The following is a 20,649-nucleotide window of genomic DNA, read 5'->3' on the forward strand; positions in this document are numbered from 1 at the left end:
TAGTTTGTACACAGCCTTCATGATGAGAAAAGCTTTCTTCCTGTCATGAAGCTGATAAATTCACTGGAGTCCTGCCAAGAAAAAAGAAAAACCAGAACCCTACTCCTGTAAGGCTCTCCCAAGGGCCACGTAAACAAGAGCTGCTTGTCACAAAGAATAATAGAATAATTTCCCTCTATAAAAGCCCAGCTGTATAACTGAAAACTCATTTCCCCTCTTAAATGGGTAAAGAAGCAAGAGTCAAAGCTAGGAGCCAGCGAGAGGGAGGAAATGAAGGAACAAAGTTCAAAAAAAGACTGATTCCTTTCAAAAATGAGTGAAAGGTTGATTAATATTGTTAGGCGGCCTCAAAGGTCTCTCACCATCTAGCTTAAAGCAACACCAGTGCTATACACTAAAAGCACTGTGAAACTATTTCAACAAGCGTGAATTTCCCTAAAGAATCCAAGGTACTGTGCTTTGTTAAGGGTGCTGCTAAGACAAAAGCAAGGACTGCTTCAATCAGCACATCGTCAGACTCTGGAACTGGCTTCTCCAAGATTCTGTTCACATATAAAGGAGAAGATACCTAACTTGCATGTTCCAAAACAATGTGCAACCCAAAACACAGAAATCCTTTGAAATTTGCACATTTTTGCAGTGCAGTTTTTCAGCCCAGTATTGTACCAAAAAAAAAAATCATATACTATAAAAATGCATTTATTAGGGGAAATACCGTAACAAAAATCTATATTAGGGGAAACTGCATGCCAAAGCATGCATATTTGGCAAAATCACATAGGTTTGGAAAAATGAGAAATTGAGAGAAACCAAATTACAGTTTTGCCCATCCCTAGCAAGAACAATTCTTCCTTTTCTTTTCTATTTGCATTTGTCCATAACAGCATAAATCAGGCATAGGCAAACTCGGCCCTCCAGATGTTTTGAGACTACAAGTCCCATCATCCCTGACCACTGGTCCTGTTAGCAAGGGATGTTGGGAGTTGTAGTCCCAAAACATCTGGAGGGCCGAGTTTGCCTATGCCTGGCATAAATCCTGATCAGTGACATGTTTGATTTGTCCATTGATTTCACCAGATCTGTTCTGAGTGTGAACTGAGTGTGAATTAAAGGAGACAAGCCAGTTTAAGCTTCCAGTTCTATGCACACACTTACTATGGAGTAAGTAAGGTAAAGATAAAGGGACCCCTGACCATTAGGTCCGGTCGTGGCCGACTCTGGGGTTGCGGCGCTCATCTCGCTTTATTGGCCAAGGGAGCCGTTGTACAGCTTCCGGGTCATGTGGCCAGCATGACTAAGCTGCTCCTGGCAAACCAGAGCAGCACACGGAAACGCCGTTTACCTTCCCGCCGGAGCGGTACCTACTTATCTGCTTGCACTTTGACGTGCTTTCGAACTGCTAGGTTGGCAGGAATGGAGTAAGTACCATGCTAAAATTTCAGTGGGACAAAGTTTAGAGTAAGAATGCACAGGGTCTAGCTGTATGAGTGCACTTCTGAAACTACTCACCCATGAATGGGCCTATGAACTTTAGTAGGCTAAGGCTGCAATCCTGTGCACATTTAGTAAGGAGTACTGTAAATCCCTCTGAACTGAATTTGGTCTTACCTTTGAATAGACATGCACAGGACTGTAATGTGAATCAGCGTGACATGAGAGTTGATTGCATTCATTTTCTCATAGCCACTCTGATTCAAAAATCACTCCCATAACATTTACATGATATTGTAATAAGAATCTTTTGATTATCCAAGCTGCCACATCTGAGCAGCTTTGAAGATCACAGTCTTTGATCCACCTACCCTAGAGCAACTAAAGCAGCTCTTCTACCACCATGCATTTAAAGTTTTGGCATGCACCATTTAAGACAACTCAAGTATTTCTATGCTGCTGAGTCATGGAAGAAGATAGCACTGTGGGCCTCACTATCTTCTGAATGAACCATGCACAGGATTCCTCTATTAGTAATTGTGAGTGTGTAATCATGTGGTGGCGAGGAGTCATTACTAAATCAATGCAGAATAAAGGTTACAATATTTCCTCCCCAACCAGGAAAATTAATTAGGATGCAACAGCAGAAATTGCCATAGACACTCAAGCACAATAATTAAGTGCTGACAATACAGTGATTTATATTGCAGTGACTAATAGTACTATGACCCACTGAGAAAGGAAGAAACTCTGGTAATTGGAGTCCTTGAGAGTCTCTGTTACCATTGGCTAATCTTTTGAGGGTCACATGCTCAGGGTTTCTTTTTAAAGTCATCATCTGGCTGTATAGTAGAGGTGCTGTGCTCTTTGTGGTGCTTAGTTAAACTTGTAAGAAGTTCCTCAGGAGACTTAGTTAATCCTACACCATGTGTGAACAATTTTTGGGAACCTGGAAGCTTGTTTCCACTGAAAAATTTGATGACTATATGAAAGAACTTGGTAAGTAGGAAGCAATATTTTTGGTGGGTTTGGTTATGATGCTGAGTTTTTTGCTTCAGTTTTTTTATGTGTGAAAATACTTTTTCCCCAGCCACATTGATAACTAAAAAACAAATTATCAGCTGCTGTTCTGTAAGTATATAGTTCTGAATTTAATATTAAGTTGCTGAGTTTACTGGATTTAGACTTCTTTAATAAAGTGAGAGTCAGGATGGAATGCTGTAACTCGAATCAAGTTGTTGTTGCATAATCCTATGCATGCTTATTAAGCAGGTGCCACATTGTTATTTTGAATGATTTCCAAATAAATTGCATGGTAATCCTAAAGAAGCTTATTTAGTAGTAAGACCTATTGTAAGCTCAGCCCATTTTCCACACAAAGGCTACAAGGGTACCATTTTTATCTGTTAATTTTTCTGTTTTTTAACTAGTACTAGAAAAAAGTCTGTAACACGGGACTATTCAAAATATCTACTTAAAGTGTTTATAGTGCTAGGTCATTTATAAAAAAACTTAATGAAATCCTTTTTACTCATTACCATTTAATCATGTTGCTGAACTGATAGCTACCTGAATAGTGTTGCCACTATTTTAGCAGCGGGATATTTAGAAAGAAAACCCATAAGTGCTGCTTGCCAACAAAATATTTCAGTGTGGAGTGCTTCTTTTCATGAACCAGCTAATCTGTGGTGTTTCCCCTCCATTCCGCTTGCTTTTAAACGGTGCCCGCTGGACATGCTCAGCCCCCATGGTCTGGGGGGTGGTTCTTCATGGGTAGGGGGATATTAAAGTACTGGTAGCCAGTTTAGCTACATCGCTCTTTGATTTCTCTGTCCATTTTGGGGTTCATTTGAAAGTAACTTCTCAGAAATGATATATCCATCCAATGAGGTGGTTTTCCTCTATCCTATGTACCCAGATGTGATTTTCATCCTGTTCTCCATCAGTTCTATTCTCCCCCGCCCCTGTTCAGTCTTCAGTCCCCCCCCCCCATTTCTGAGCTCAACTGGTATTTTATGAGCAATAAACACGTTCAGTCCTCACTGAGCTGGGTTTTTATGGGGGTGGACCCCCTAAGTCCCCCCCTAAAAATACTTTGTGTTTCTGCAACCATTAGGAAAGTTACCATGAGTTTGCTGATACTCTCCTCTTATTCATGGGCAGTGTGGTTTTGACAACAGAAAGGCCAGCATACTGGAAATGGATAAATGGATAGTGGCAAGCACCGTAAAGCAGGGAGCATGGTTTATGTAGTACATAAATGAAACTCTGTAATTGGCTACCATCTTTTTGTTTTTTATTGCATTTATATCTCCAAGGAACTCAAAAGTGGTAAACAAGTTTTCCCCTGAGATGTGTCAGTGGCCACCAGTACAGGACTTACCCATGCTTGCCTTTCCTCTGCTCTTTCTAGAAGCGGCCCACACTTTAAAGCTTCATGTCCAGGCACTTTTTTTTTTTTGCTCTGGAGCTTTCTCCGTGAAGACCCACTCTCTAAAGCTGAATTGGAGCAAACTGCATTCCACGGAAAACCTGAATTGTCATTTGTTGCCCTTCAGCTTTAAAGAGAGGGTTTTTGCAGGGAAAGCTCTGGAAGCAAAAGAAAAGAAGAGTGCTCGGACACTGAGCTTTAAAGTGCAGGATAAAAGGGGATTAGACACATTCATGGAGGAGAAGGTTATCAATTGCTACAAGTCATGATGGCAATATGTTACCACTTCAGAAGGTCACAATGGTCATCTGAATATGTCACTGGGAAACACAAGCAGGAAATTGCTATTGTGCACAGATCCAGCTTGGGACTCTTGGAGGCGCATGACTACTGTAGAACATGGCGTCCTGGTCTGGATAGATGTTTGTCCTGCACTATCTCAATACCACAGCATGGGAATGCATAACACTTCATTCTCCATTTTGCCACCAATGCTCTTCTCCTGAAATAGTTTTTCTCTAGCTGTTTCTTCCGGTTATGCTCTGCCCTGAGGTAGACCCCGGTGTGTGTGTGTGTGTGTGTGTGTGTGTGTGTGTGTGAATAGTTGCAGAGAAGGGAAGCTTGAGCAGGACAAATGTTTGGTTGCCCACGCTGTGCTTTTAAATCTTCCCCACTCTTCCCTTAAAGTTATCCTGCAGGACCTAGCTTGGGATGTCCCACTGCCCTGACTAGTTAACTGTCTTGATCTTCAGACACCCAGCAGCTTACGCTGAGAGCTTAACAGTGTTTCATTTGGCTTCTAGGCGTGGGCTTTCCCACCAGGAAGTTGGCTGGTGTTGCCAAGCCCAATGTGATCATCAGTTGCAATGGAGATGTTATAACCATCAAAACAGAGAGCAGTTTAAAGAACACTGAGATTTCCTTCAAACTGGGGGAACCGTTTGATGAGACCACAGCAGATGACAGGAAAGTAAAGGTATGTCCTGCTGTTTTCTTAATTTATTTGATCCAAGTCTTGGTGGTGCAGGATGGATATCACTTGAAGTGTGGTGTGGGAGGTGGAGTGGATCTGAAAGATCAGATTTGGATGGACTGATTTTTCCACCTGAATGTGGAGGAAGAGTTTGCCCAAGGTATCAAGCAGTAGTTAATGGTCATGGGAACCTTTGGTATGCACTTCCAAGGCCATGGATGGGGAACATTTCTTATCCTGAGGGCCACATTCTCTTGTCAACGACTGTTTGGGGGCCATGTTCTAGGGGTTGGCAGGGGCCAATGGAAGAGTGGGCAGAGCATTGGAGGTGGTGCTGATTTTTGTCTAGTGGGCTACATTCCAACCACATACTCTCTCTCCCCTTATTTACATATCTCTACTTTCTATCCAGCCAAGCAAAAAGCTTTATCTGGAGGGTACCACCTTGGCTACCCCTGGTTTAGCTTCTGGAAATGTGTGCTTTGGCAATCACTCCATGGTTTGCCAGTTCATGCATTGGGCGAAACCATAAATAAGCTTCTTAACCACAGTTTAACATGATTTTGGATCCACTAACCAGATATCCACTCTTTTCTTGGCAGAGTATTGTAACATTAGACAATGGGTCACTCAATCAGTCGCAGAAATGGGATGGCAAAGAGACCACAATAAAAAGAAAAATAGAAGATGGAAAGCTGGTTGTGGTGAGTTCTTTTTCTCTTGTATCTATATTGCAATGTGACAGTAGAAATGGCAAAATTATGCGCTACCGCTAATGAAAGGGAGAGATAAAAATGGAAGCAACGATGCAATCTATACTAAATGCCATGCATGGTGACAGAAGAGCTTAATAGGTACAGAAATTACTTTTAAGGGGGCATGGAATGCAATTGCTCAAACAATTTTTTACATCAAAACAGCACACTTTGATGGCTGCTCCTTGCAGGCATTTGTATTTGGACAATATATCTGTAAACATGGTGTTTCTCATTTTATGAGAGCCATGGTACATAATCTGATCCAGCATTTCCTTGCATTTGAACCTAAGGAAACAGGAACGGGAAACAGCTAAAATTCACTCGGGACAAACTTTAAATCGTACAATATGCTGCTATGGTTTAAGGCAGCTGCAAATGTTTGGATTGCAACTCACACCAGCCCCAGTCAGCATGGCCGTGATAACTGGGGCTGATGGGAACAGTAGTCCAAGACATCGGGTGGGGGAAAGCTGGTTCAAGGGCATCACTCAATCCCATTTTAAAGTGCTATTGACTCAGTGATATTGTTAAGAATACATGTTAATTGGAATCAGTGGGCTTAAATGGTCTTTGATGATGAAGGTAATGTTCTGAATACCATTTTTGCAAGTGTATAGACATAGGGTCAGATGGAAAAGGTAGGTATGCAGGTTTTTGGAAGGCACTGGAAATTGAGGGAGTTCCTGTTGCCAGCTACAGCGTAACTTCCAGATTGGATTACTGCAATGTGCTCTAGGTGGGGCTGCCCTTGAAGACAACACAGAAACTTCAAATGGTCCGAAATGCAGCAGCCAGATTACTGGCTGGGGTCTACTTGGAATTTGCAAAAAAGAAACAAACCATTTTGAAACAGTTTCATTAGTGGCCAGTTGTATTCTGGGCCCAATCCAAGGCACTCACAATACTATTTAAAGCCCATAACTACTTATGCTCAAAATATCTGAGAGGCTGCATCCTTCCCTACACACCATCTTGGATATTAAGATAAGCAGAGGGAGCCCTCTTGGTAGTTCCACCCCCTTCATAAGCCTGGGATGTGTGGTAGGCCCTGAGTTGTGAAATTCCCACCTCACAGAGAGGTGCATCTGGCACCTTCGCTACACAGCTTTCATCAGATGCTGATGATGCACCTATTTAGCCTGGCTTTTGAAATGTGAGATGTGTGCTTTCAGGACCCACCCTGTCCAAATGACTGTAATTTGTTTTAATTGTTTTTAATACTGAATTTTATAGTGCTGTAACCTGCCTTGGGACCTACTGGAGAAGGACGGGCAATAAATTTGGCACTAATTGATGGGCTTATAAAATCCATCCTGTTGAGTAAAGGGACATATTCCATGGCCAGTACCTACAGGGTTTCAAACCATCTCTGCAATTGGCAGAACACAGGTTTTATAAACAAACTGATGATAGTTTTTAATACTGGGGTTTAATTGTTGTAACCTGCCCTGGGACCTTAGGGTGAAAGGTGTGTTGTTCTTCCTAATAATGGTTTACAATGAGTAGACAAATAGCTCCCTGCTTGCCACCCCAATGTGTAGGATCTCAGGGGCGGGGGACATCAAGTATTAATGGCAGCTACTTCAAAGATGCTACAAGGGTGCTGTCTAAGACTTTCTGCAAGAGGAATCCCACAGACACATAAGCGGGTTGACCAGCTTGCAGGCGTGAACTTACCTCCAAGTTTCTTTGGCTGTTGTGCCAGTTGTCAGATCTAGCCAAACTTACTGAACTCTGCACATGTCCATGCATGTAGACTACCAGCCGTAGGCATAGTTCACAGATTAAGGGAGACGCCAGGTAATTGGATGAAACAGTGGTTGATACTGCCAGTCAGCATTAAGGTACAGGGAAATCTGGGCACCTCTCTGCCTAGCTTCTCTTCTGTCAGGGTGTATCTCTTTTTTGCACCGAAAAAGAATCAAAATTATCTTCCAGGACACACGCTCTTATCTCCAAAACTCTATCAGAGGTTGGGAAGCTGTGGGTCCTCCAGATGTTGTTTGACTACAGTTCCCACAATCTCACACTGTTGCTGAAATCAGAAGGGCCACAAGTTCCCCATCAACACTGTTCTCTATATTTTGCCTTTTATTAGGAACATACTCAAAAGCACTAGTGATAACAAACGTAGAATACCAGGACCCAGACCTCCAAAGCTTTACAGCTCTAAAACTGTGCTTTGAATTGAGTCCCAAAATATGTTGGGAGAGGTGTGTTGTCAATAATCTATTGGGCAACAAATTAGTGGCTGCACTTTTGAGGCTGCTGGAATTTTCTAGACTGCATTTTGGGAAGTCTGACAGAGAGTACCTATATTAAACTAGTGCAGCTTAGACGTCATTGAGGCATAAAAACAATTTACTGTGGCTTATTCTGCCTCTGCATGACAATCAGTTATACATCATTCTTCTTCAGGGTTTGAGGTTATTGGGGGATGGAGAATCTAATTTTGGGGGCCCATGGAAATCTGTTGGTGAGAAGCAAGCTACTGGGGCTCAGGAAAAGCTTTGGATTTTCTGGGGTTCTGGCCTGACCCCATGCTTAAGGTTTAGAACAAGCACTTTAAATCCAGAACGATCTCTTAGTGAGTACTGACTTCCCACCCGCATTTGGAATGTTAAGTTGGTGCCCCACAAAATCACTTGTTGTGTTCAGCATTTGACATTCACCAGAACAAGGCTCCCTTTATATGTGGGGGCATGGAAGCTGCTGCCATGTATACAAATATGTGCACAGCTGTAAGATGCTTGTGAATGATGTAACAGTGGTCACCAGTGAGGTTGCCGGTTGGTGGTGTGAACGATCATGTGATTTGGGCCAGGCCCATTTTGCTGTGTCATTTTGTCAACAACTCTGACTTGTGACCTGCAGAAGCATCTCTCGTACTACTGTGGCTGCATCTGAATGGGGGCTTGTTCTCTAGTAATCTAGTTCTGGTCCTCCTGCATTTACAAACACCATAAGGGATGTGAACAGGAGATGCTCCATACTCTGATAACCCCCAGATTAGACCATTGCAAGCTGATTTATGTGGGATTCCCCTTAAAAGCTGTAAGTGCTGCAGAACTTGCAGTGAAGCATCTGTAGTGGTTGCCTATTCTCCAAGCCTACTTCAAGATGTTTGTGTTAGTGTTTAAAGCCCTGAAACTTTGGCCTCAAATGTCTGAAAGAGCAGCAACAGATTAAGATAAGCAGAGAAAGCCCTCCTGGAGTTTTTGCTACTGTCAAAGGTTTAGGGGGTGACAAGCTGTGAGAGAGTCCTCTTGGCAATGGCCCTCAAAATGTGGAACTCCTTCATCACAGAGATGCATTTGGCACAATCTTTTAACAACGAATGTTGGTTGCTGAAGATGAACCTCTTTACCTGTGCCATTAAGAACTGAGTTTGGTATTCTACCTGTAATGTGTGTTATGGATTATGATTTTAAGGTTATGGGTTTGGGGTTTCTTACTGTGGTTTTTTAATGCTGACACTTGTTCTGGGATCTTTTGGTGAAGGGCAAGTAATAAAACAATAATACTGCTGTCTTAGCTAAAGTCAGACTGCTTACTCAACTGTTGGCATTCTTGTAAATCTTGAAACTTTTCACCTCAACAAATACTTATTTGAACAACTGAACACTTGAGCAACTTGTTTGAAGTTGCTTGTATGAAAAGAATGGATTTTGTGATGTACTGATTCTCCTGTCTTTTACCTCCTAGGAGTGTGAAATGAACAACGTTGTCTGCACCAGAGTGTATGAGAAAGCATGAAGATAGACTCCTTCCCCTGTGTGGTTAGTGGGACACAGAAGCAGAAGAGTTAGCTGGTTCGGGATGCAGAGCCCCACAAGGCAGTTGCTTTCTCCAAAGAACTGATATGTTATTGATAGAACCGTTCCCAAAGAACCTGTATACAGTATTCAACCTAAAAGTATGGTGACTATTCAATAAAATGCTTAATGATAAAGAAACAATGTTGCTGTTTCCTTGCGGTCAGATTCTGTATGGAAGCCGAATAAGGAATAAGTCCAAAGTGAGATTTCAGAATTCTTCCTGTGGGATCTGCCAAGCTTCACTAATCCCCTCTTAAAATAGTAGCAAAAACCTGGCATCTAGAACAGCCATTTCTTCTCTACAGCAGAGGTACCTGGTAACCTGACCTTCCTTGGTGTGGGACCTGCCTAGATGCTCAGCCAGCTGTCATAGGAAGTCAGAACATTGGTCTATCTAGCTGGATATTGTCTATACAAGGGTTTCCTAAACTTGGGTCTCCAGCTGTTTTTGGACTACAACTCCCATCATCCCTAGCTAGCAGGACCAGTGGTCAGGGATGATGGAAATTGCAGTCCAGAAACAGCTGGAGACCCAAGTTTGGGAAACCCTGATCTATACCAAGTGACAGTGTTTCTGCAGGGTTTCTGGCAGGATTCTGTCCCAGCCCTACTGGAATATGCCAGGGATTGAATTCAGGACCATCTGCATACAAAGCAGATCTTCAGCCACTGAGCTCCACTCTACTGATGGACATTTGGCAGCAGTGTGCATGGGCAATATATACTTCATGCACAAACATGCAGGCATCTATCACACACACTTCTTGGCACAGTAAGGAATCTTACCAAGTCATCCAGCACTGGGTTGGGGAGGAAATGTTGCAATTAACTCCATTTTGTTTGCTTTCCCCATTGTCGTTCGTGCATGGAACTTTTCCGTCGCATCCGCACTACATTGTCCTCATCAAAATGCTCTCCCACACATTTAATTGGAGAAGCTCATCTAGAAGGGTGGGGCTTTAGCTCAGGGGCTGAGCAGACACTGAGGAGTTGCAGGGTTGATCCCTGGCATCTCCCCAGTTAAAAGGATGTTGGGAATGGATGGGAAGGACTTGTGCCTGAAACTTGATGTGACTCAGAGTACGCAACTGGCTTCAAGGGTTCAGTAGTCTGACATGAGCCAGCCTCATGTGTACACAGGCAGAAGAAGCATAGTTTGCTTAACTCTCAAAGATGATGGTTCAAGCAACCCAGATGAAGAATTATGTGTGAAGGCTGCATTCAGTGCCATATCATATCAGATACACAACTGCTCCCCAAACACTAGGCAGTGAAGTCTCCTAGTCCATGCATGAAGCTGTAGGCCTGTGCCTGCTTACCTGGAAGTAAGTCCTGTGGAATTCAATGAGGTTTACTTTTAAGTAGACACAGCATTGGATTGTGCTGTTAAGGAATCTTTAGTGGATTGGAGGATCAGTATAGTCTGCCCAGTCAGTTATTATTAGAGCTTTTTCCCACTAAAGAAGACTTCAGATTGGATGGTAGATAGTTGCACAAGGTTGTAATCCACCCTGGCTGCATTTTCCGTGGCAGAACTTACACAGAAGCAGACCTACTTCTCATTTATTGGTTCCTCTGCAGTAGGAAACACTGTTCCTAAATTTCAGTGACTTACCATTTACAAAAACAAAAAGTACCTGAGGCAAAACGCATCCCAAGAAAACCCACTGAATCTTACAAATGAGCTGGTTTGGTGGGGAGGTTTTGTGGGTATGGTGCTTCACACAAAGTTTACATGCTGAGCAAAAAGATGTTCTAAGCAATTAAGACACCCCCCATTTATTTATTTAATCCGTTACTAACATTTATTACAAAAAAACCCATACACACAAATATGTATATATGAAAAAAAATAACATGAGTTCACATTTTCCTATCTTTAAACCAAAGCCAATAATGAATATAGTCTACAGATTGTACCCACCTTTCCTTTTCCAACTGGCTCATTTATTATAATTTTCATTTTTGACAACTTCCAAAGGCTCCATACTTTCTTTTTAAAGAATGTATGGGTTGCCTTATCTGAAAATACTTAAACCTTTGAGGAACAAAAGGTAACAGTCTCTCTCTTAGTTGTTCAAATGAAATGATCTCATTATTAACATGCAAAAAGTCTTGCAGAGTTTAGAAACCTTACATTTCCCATTCTCTCATATCTCCCAGGATCTCATTTCGTCTTCATTTGATTCTTATATTACATGATGCACAAGGAGAGAATTCTGGGGAAGCTTTACCTTTAGGTCTTAGCCATACATTACAAAATGATTGTGGCACATGGATTTTGTATTTCTTATTGTGTTTATAGCCCATCTTTTCCTCCAAGGAGGTCAGTGTGGCATACATGCTTCTCCCCCTCCTCACTGAATCCCCACAACAACCCTGTGAGGTAAATTAGGCTGAGAGGCAGTGACTGACTCAAGGGCACGCAATGAGCTTCATGACCATGTGAGGATTTGAACACTGGTCTTGGATAATTGATTCCCTTCCCCTGCACCACCCCAAATTAAGTTGTTCAACCTCAGATATGAATTAATATTTTCAGATTGTTCAATTTTATCAGATTTCATCTACCCCATGCCATTTTTCAAGAAAGAGAAGCAGATAAGGCCCTTTTCCTGACACATTACACGTGATTTATTCTGGAATAATTTAGCAAGCTGAGGCACCTTGAATTCAGTTTGGGGCAGAAAAACACCCCCTAAGACTATCTGTGTTGGTTTCTTAGCTTCCATTTTAAAACCAAGTGAAGCAGATTAAAGTGTTCTTCTCCTGATGCTTTCGTTTGGGACATTCTCATGTCTCAAGATACATTGGACGTCAGCTTAGGGTCAAAAACTGCCCCATAAAATTTTCTGTGTCTTGCTTTTAGTATTCCTGAATGATGGTGAGCCAGAGAGGCAACCAACTTTTCACATGCAAGTAGCAAGACCATGTCTATCAGCATATTTCGAAAGATTTGCCCTGCTGAATCACTTGACCTACATGTGAGGTCAAGAGGCTCCAGATTATCTTGACAGGCTTATTGCTTTCATAAACTCAGGCTATGTGGTAATAATAATCTGCTTGTCCTTTCCCCTACATTACTCATCGCAACAGATGACTCTGTGGTGCGCCAGATCTTGCTTTCATTTGAGTTCTGCTACTTATAGTCTACAAAGAAATTGCATGAAGTTTTGCCTATTTGTCACTCTTTTTCTTAAGCTATCACTCTGCACCACAAGAACAATAATTGAAAATCGAGTAACTTTGGGTCACAATGAGGCTGTAGACACTTTCCTTACTATTAAACAACCATTCCTTTCACCTTTGTAGTCAGGAATATTCTCCACACCTTGATTGTCTTTGTGATTCAATACAAAGATTATTGGAGCTGCTTGAAACAAAGGTGTTCACCTACACTGCAGTTTTTGTGGGGCAGTCACCCTGGCAGCCCCTGCCATGGCCAAGTATGGGTGCAAAACAATAAAGACCAAGAGATATGTATGGATGAAAACTTGGCCACAACTTTATTGACTGACAGACATGGGTGGGGCTGGCATTGGGTTAGGATCTGTAGGCTAAAGGACTTCCAACCTGATGTGCTGCCATCATATCACATGCCTGTCAGGGCATCCACTGGTCATTAATTGGCATCAGTGACCCAGCATGGCAGATAACTATGCAACTTGGACCACTGGTATCTTGAGATAGCTACTGGACAGCCTGACCCACCCAAGCTAGGGGCAGGGGCTGTTCACCTTTCATGACCCCTTCAGGGTTCCCCCACCTTTAAACTTCTACCCTTCCCAATGGAGATGAGATGCCTAACAGTTGCTACCTACTGAATGAAAGGTGAAAACCCCTTAACCTAATACTAGCTGTGGTTGGGAGTAAAATGCCTTTCTGGCCCTGTTAACCAGTAGCTACTGCACTCCTCAGAGTCTCTAAACTAGGAATGGAAGGGCTAGAAAAGTTTCCCCTCTTTCACTTAAGGAGGAAGGAGGTTGGGCAAGATGGCAACCTGTGTTTTAAAAATAGGTACAGTGGTACCTCGGGTTAAGTACTTAATTCGTTCCGGAGGTCTGTTCTTAACCTGAAACTGTTCTTAACCTGAAGCACCACTTTAGCTAATGGGGCCTCCTGCTGCTGCCGCACCCCCGGAGCACGATTTCTGTTCTTATCTTGAAGCAAAGTTCTTAACCTGAAGCACTATTTCTGGGTTAGCGAAGTCTGTAACCTGAAGCGTATGCAACCCGAAGTACCACTGTACTACCCTACCCCGAGATTTCACAGGTCTACACTGAGATCTCACATGAAAATTGCCCTTCTTCCTCAACCATGGTGGCTGCTACCTCACTCCACAAATTGGCTACCACCATCAACAGAGTCACTGGGCTGTGAGTTCCACACTCTTTCTGGAGTATCTGATCAAAGCTCCTGGTTGTCAGTAGCACGAATATTTGATGACATCCTGCCCTGCTTCTCTACCTTAATTTTTTCTCCTTCCATCACATCCTGTATCTCCTGGTATCGCTATCTAGATGCTTCTAGGGCAGGTGTAGGGAACTACAATTTCCATCACCCCTGGCCACTGGCTATGTTTGCTGGGGATGATGGATGTTGTCATTCAGCAACATCTGGAGGGCCAAAGGTTCCCTACACCTGCTCTAAAGGTGGGAACCCGCCCTCACATTTTTAGTAAAGAACCACATACATGGATTAAGCAATAATAATAATAATGGCTATGAAAAAAAAGTTAATTTACTATCCTTTTTCAAACTCCTCTCCATTTTTGATACTTGTGAACAGATGTATCTTAAGAGAATAGCATTCCTAGTCTCCTACCATATTTTGTGTGTGTGTGTGTGTGTGTGTGTGTGTGTAATTGTATGGAGAAATATAGTTGGGTGTTAACAATAAGTACACTGAAGACACCTTGCTCTAAATCTCACCCAACACCTTGATGCTAAGCTACATCAGGAACAAGATTGGAACTATCAGACCCCATAGCATATTTTCCAGGGGGCTGGTAGACATTGACATTCCCTGCAATGCTACTCTCTGGTCAGGTATCATGCAAGTACGAATAGAACCATTGAATAACTGTGCCCCCAACTCCCATCCCAATGAGATGGTCCAGGATGATACCAGGTTAATGAAAGGGTAATAGGGTCACTCACATATCCTTTATCTCTTGATAAAGGTCATCCAACAGGGTGAATAAGGCTGAGTCAGTCTCCAAGGCAGGTTGGAACTCAACAGTAATAGATGCAATCAGGATCCTCCAAGTCCTGTTACAGTTGGACTACTATTACCCTTCCAATCACCTTGCTCAAAAAGGGCGTGTTAGCATGTGGATGGGAGTTGTCTAAAACCATGTCGTTTGAAATGAGTTTTTCAGAAGTAGTAAAACTACTGCCTCCTCAAGGATGATAGGCCCGACTCCCCTGTGTAAAGAACATTTCAGACTCCCAATTATTTCTTGTGGCCAGCACAAAACTCTCTACAGCTTGAACAAAAGGCCTCTGCTCTGCTCTTGAAAACACACAAACTGCTAGTCATACCCATAACACCCTCCTGAAAACCAAATATTGTTCTCCACAGTGGCTTTGTGCCGGATCTTCCTTCCAGCATAATAACAGCAAGATCACGTTCTAGTCCTAACTATTCTGCTTTATGACAATAGTGGAGGAGTTGGTGGCAGGCGCAATGTTGCTAGTCTTGGGACCAGCATGAATTGCTTGGAACAAAATGCCCATTGTTTGGCCTCTGACGTTGTCGCTTTGCATTGGGTGGCCTTGAACGCTACACATCCTGGGACTCTCTTAAAAAGATGCCATTGAGATGCGTGTGGCTCACACAATCTTTCTGCCTCCTACTGAGAACTCTTCCTGTCACTTCCATTCTTCTGAGGAAACACTGTCTTGCAAGCCCTGCATAATGTGCAACAAGTTTGTGGGAAGCTGGAAACTTGTCTCTAGTGAAAACTTTGATGACTACATGAAAGAACTGGGTGAGATTTGATTAGGATATTGGTATACTGCTGCCATCGCTGTACACTTCAGTGATGTCTTCTTTTGGTACCTATTGCTTTTCACTCAGATCATTAAACTTTTTTCTTAAGCATCTTGAAAAGGAAGCTGAACGAGAGAAATTATTCATTTCTTCTGTCTTACTAACCATGCTCAGATTCTGTCCTTTCCTTTCATTGTTGTCTTGCATATTGTGAAATTGCATCTGTTAGTGATGGCCTGGTGTTTTTCAGAGCCCAGTTTTGTATCATGAATTATGTTTTCCTTCCGCAGAAATATTGGGTATCATATTCATACCATATTCTTTTAGGGTTTGTTTCTTTTAATTACAGATGGGGAAGAAATTCTGTTTCATTTGCATTCAAAGGTGAACCTACCTAATTTGCACTTTCCGAAACAATATGAAAACAAAAACACAGCTATCTTTCAGAATTCACATTTAACTGAATTTTGTAATGCAAGTACGTAGCCGTGTTCTGCATACAAAGATGTGTATGCTTGATCAATGTGTCTATAAACTTATTAGTGAAAAAAGCATACAAAATGCATCATTTGCAAAAAATAAATAAATGTGTATAGTAGTGTATAAAGAGAGAATTGCCCTAAAATGCTAATATAGTTTCAAGAATGCTGACTTGATATATTGTAGGATCAGTACATTTGTTAGGCAGTACACTACCAGGTTGCAGCTCAAACAGTTAAAATACACAATGAAAATTTCATTTCTTAAATGGAGATTTTTTGGGGGAGGGCTGATTAATACATATGTATGTATTCATCAAGAAATGCCTGCAGCACTAACAGTGAAATCTTAAACACATCTACTTAGAAGTTCAATGAGTTCAGTAAGACTTATCCCCTGGTAAGTGAATGCAAGATTGCAGCATTAAGGGATAATTTGTATCTGTGAATGAACTATTACAGACCCCCCAAAAAGCACTACACAGAGATCACTTGATATCACCTCAAATGCATTATTTATCAATGGAGTTAGTCCACATATTCAGATGTGAGTCTTCAGATACTGAGTACTCAAAAGAGAAACCAAGTCTTGTATATTTATGCCTGAATTGCTTCTGTGTATAGGGGATATGTGATATAAGGTAGTCCTGTCTTCACTGGTCTTCTATTCAATCCAGTATTGCATTTTGTGTCATATTGACTTTTGCATTTAAACACACCAGTGTGGTTGACAGATGTTCCCCTTTGTCTTTAAGATAATTTGCTAATCCCTAATAATCTTCCCATTCAAATATAGTTTGGGGAGAACATGGGCAATCAATAATTGTACCACTCTCCACTAATACTGTAATTCTCTCCAGCTGACATTCCTTTTTTTCACTTAAAGTTTTCAGATGTATTTTGGAGGCCGGGGAATGTGTAACGTATGCAATGCCCAATGGGGTATAATGTTCTTTATCTGGTTTGTAGGGGTGGGGTTGGCCACCAGAAAACTTGGCAGCTTGGCCAAACCCAAAGTCATCATCAGCATGAAGGGTGATGAAGTAACAATCAGAACTGAAAGCACCTTCAAAAATACACAGATCACTTTCAAGTTGGGGCAGGAATTTCAAGAAACCACTGCAGATGACAGGAAAACAAAGGTGAGAGATAGCTTCCCCCTCAACTTTCTTCCTTTTAACAGCGCTGTAACAGCTTCAGTTCAGTTTTGACAGAAACCAAGATAACTTGATATGTGGGATACAGATAGCGCAGGACTTGTTAACATTACACTTGTTCCAAGTCTTCAAGTGTTGAGAAGTTCCTTCCAGGAGAACAGCACTTACCCAGGTTTCCTTCTCTGTCAGATATCACTGGAGGCTTCTTTTTTTCCTAATATCTTCTGCCAACTTACATATATACAGGTCAAGCACCAGTGGAGAAACACAAACACTCCAACAGACAACCAGATATTGCAGGAGACAGCCCACACCCCAAAACACTGTTAGCTTACAAAGTCCAACACTCAGTTCTCTCAGAGTAAACTCAGCTTGGCATTTCTTCTTTCTAGAACATTTTTTTAAAATAAAAAGAGTTGTTGTCGTCATTATAGACCAAAGTCAGTTATGTTCATTCGTTTTAGTGCATCTACTCTAAGTGTGACTAAGTATTTAATATAACTTGATTAAAGGTAAAGGTAAAGGTACCCCTGCCCGTACGGGCCAGTCTTGACAGACTCTAGGGTTGTGCACCCATCTCACTTAAGAGGCCGTTATTAAGAGTTATTACGATAACTTGATTACTAACATTTAAATAGGAATTCAGTGCACTCATTGTAGTGGGGGTGTATGGGGTGCTAGGAGACAGGTAGTATCTCTAGTGGGGGACACACACATTATTCTCCTTTTGAGGTACTTTGTCCACCTTTGATCCCCACCTTGCACTCAGCTCTCTCCTGTGGCTTCTAGAAGCTGTTACTATGAGACAGCAGCCACACCCCAGGAAATGACTTTGACTGGCCAAGGCCAATGGGTCTCAAATCTTCAGTGAGTTAGGGACTTCCCCCTGTATGTGAAGATAGGCTCAGGCAGATTGAGCGGATGAGACCAATAGTGCATCCAATGGTCAAGATGACAGTTTCTATATGTGCTATAGATAGAAATGATGAGGACTTCTGTACACACTGCCCAGGCTTGCACCCCAAGGAAGTCACTTTGATGCTGCTAATGCAGTGATCTGACTTCACTCCCAGAGACGTACTCCGTTGTCTCTTGAGACAACAAGTGACACCAGGTGAGCTGTGCACCCACTCAGTCTGCTCTTGCGGTACTAACTGTTGATCAGCAACTTCTTTCCTTTGTTCCTTTCTTCTGGTTCTTATCTTGAAAGTGAACTTGGACCAGACAGTCCTTCAAATCGGAGATGCCTTCAACCTCCCCTGTTCCTGTCCTGGCTCCACCTATGTAACTTATGCTTCAGCTTTGCTGAAGCTAAACAGGTGTCAGTCCAATAAGTTGCTTGGACAGAGATCACCAGGAGCCTCATTTACAAGAAGGATATAATAAACTACTACTACTACTACTACTACTACTACTACTACTACTACTACTATGATGATTATTAGAAAGAAATACAAGTGCTCTTGAGATATAATCATATGCTACTTGAATAACAAGGATGTATATGACTGCCCCTGCCTCCGTAAATGGCATCCCGACTTTGACTTGATATTTGCAGAAATAATAAACAAGTAGTGACATTTTTATTCCCCCCCTTTTGTTTCTCCAGACTGTTGTAACCTTAGAAAAAGGTGCATTGGTTCAAATGCAGAAGTGGAATGGCAAAGAATCAACAATAAGGAGGAAACTAGTTGATGGGAAAATGGTGGTGGTAAGTTACTGTTTTAAATTACATAATACGGGACCCATTCTAGGCAGTTTTCAATCACATTGATTTCAGTGAGAAATCTATAACCATGTTATTAGCTTTCTCGTTGTAATAGTGGGATTTGAAGGATTGTGCCCAACGTTTTTGAAGGGCATTTTTGCCAGTTTTGAATGGCAAGCCTCCAATCACTGTTATAATTTCTAGAAAGGGCAGACTTCAAGGGCCTGTTTAAAACAGATTACACAGTTTTAAAACTACTTTGTAGCTAAGGGGAAAGTACACTTGAATTAGATTTAGCAATGGTTCAAGAATGGCTGGATTTCATCTTGTTTTTCTCCACTTGTATGCCCAGTTTAATGCAAATGCCAACCTTGATGAAGGTTAGGGGTTTCAAGGCTGTGCATGTGGCTTTGGCTTAAACATAATCAGGTTTAAGGTTTTCAAGTAGTTGCCACCACATAACCATCTGCCATTGCTCAGGGATCAGGAGCCAAGCAAGAACCAAATTGTTCCCCATCTGCCATACACATTATGGATTAAAAGTATTTCATGACTGCATGTAATGTATTTACAACAGCATTTTTTAAATGACTGCATGCAAGGCTGGGATGTGTGTTTCAATTTGAGGTGTGTGCAAGCCCCACAAGTAACTGCTAGGGATGAAAGGTCGGTGCAAAGCCAATTGTGGGATAGAGAAGTATGCACAAGCAAAAACTGGATACTAGCCACACCACATAGTGCAAGTTATAATTAGTCAAGATGTTTCGATAGTGTTAAAATAAAGATGCATTTCCCAGGTGGACTGTTTTCCTTCCCATGTGTAATTATCTTCAAGCATTGGTTGATAGTGTAATGCAAGGGTGGGAAACTTGTGGCCCTCCAGATGTTTCTGAACTCCATCTACCATGTTCCCTGGCCACTGAGCATGCTTGCTGGGGCTGATGGGAGTTGTAGTTCAGCAATATCTAGAAGACCATAGGTTCTCCGCTCCTGATGTAATGTCATTTCACTAGGCTTTACACAAGCGTAACCTACATGTCCAATGTTATTTTTGATTTTTCAGGAATGCACCATGAAAGGTGTCACCTGTACAAGAGTCTATGAGAAGATGTGAGGAATCTCCAAGCCCCTACTCAACTGAATCTAGTTTGTCCAATCCACATTATTTCTGTGGGGAAGCGGTGGAGCTAAACATCATGCCATTTCCCCCCTCAATTCATTTTACTATAGAGCAACTAAGCTGTAAACATAGATTTAGAAACGGCTATGTAAGCAAATGTGGAAGTATTTGTGATTCAATAAATGCTTACCGCTATCCGACCCATGAATGTATTATTTTACTGCATAGAATGTGCTAGACAGAAGTGAGTCTCCCTGTGTGAAAAGAAATCAATTCTCTTAGGCCAGAGGGCAGATAAATGAAAGAAAATCTCATACATAGGGTGAATTCTGGAGAAAAAACACCTGGCTAATAAATGAAAGCTTATTCAGTTACTCAGGCTGCAACTGGGGCTAGAAAATAAATTGTAGAATACAGATAGCTTCTAGAACTATTTTTTCACCTCCACCCAGAAATATCACTTCATTCTGTTGAATGCCAGGCACATTAATTTAAGCATACCTGAACTGCATAACATATTATTTAATTTAAAAAAAATCCTTCCAGCAGCACCTTAGAGACCAACTAAGTTTGTTATTTGTATGAGCTTTTGTGTGCATGCACACTTCTTCAGATACATGCACACGAAAGCTCATACCAATAACAAACTTAGTTGGTCTCAAAGGTGCTACTGGAAGGATTTTTCAAATTTTGTTTTGACTACGGCAGACCAACACGGCTACCTACCTGTAACTAAGACTATGTTATTTAATGAAAATGTAGTTTGGTTTGTTACTTTGC

General features: G+C 41.8%; 2 protein-coding genes across 2 annotated transcripts; both read left to right on the plus strand.

The window, feature by feature from the left end:
* The first annotated feature begins 1,598 nt into the window (after positions 1 to 1,598).
* On the plus strand, positions 1,599 to 9,542 carry LOC128417315 (fatty acid-binding protein, adipocyte-like). The gene is made up of 4 exons (XM_053395777.1): positions 1,599 to 2,430; positions 4,666 to 4,838; positions 5,438 to 5,539; positions 9,299 to 9,542. Exons 1-4 carry the CDS (start codon positions 2,358 to 2,360, stop codon positions 9,347 to 9,349), a joined length of 399 nt encoding a protein of 132 aa, XP_053251752.1. The 5' UTR covers positions 1,599 to 2,357; the 3' UTR covers positions 9,350 to 9,542.
* Positions 9,543 to 15,232: 5,690 nt separating this feature from the next.
* On the plus strand, positions 15,233 to 20,069 carry LOC128417313 (myelin P2 protein-like). Its single transcript, XM_053395774.1, has 4 exons — positions 15,233 to 15,403; positions 16,854 to 17,026; positions 18,651 to 18,752; positions 19,813 to 20,069. The coding sequence occupies exons 1-4, from the start codon at positions 15,235 to 15,237 to the stop codon at positions 19,861 to 19,863; spliced, it is 495 nt and encodes a 164-aa protein (XP_053251749.1). The 5' UTR covers positions 15,233 to 15,234; the 3' UTR covers positions 19,864 to 20,069.
* The last annotated feature ends 580 nt before the right edge of the window (positions 20,070 to 20,649 follow it).

The sequence above is a fragment of the Podarcis raffonei genome, chromosome 7 (genome assembly GCF_027172205.1).
Source record: "Podarcis raffonei isolate rPodRaf1 chromosome 7, rPodRaf1.pri, whole genome shotgun sequence".
Lineage (NCBI taxonomy): Eukaryota > Metazoa > Chordata > Lepidosauria > Squamata > Lacertidae > Podarcis > Podarcis raffonei.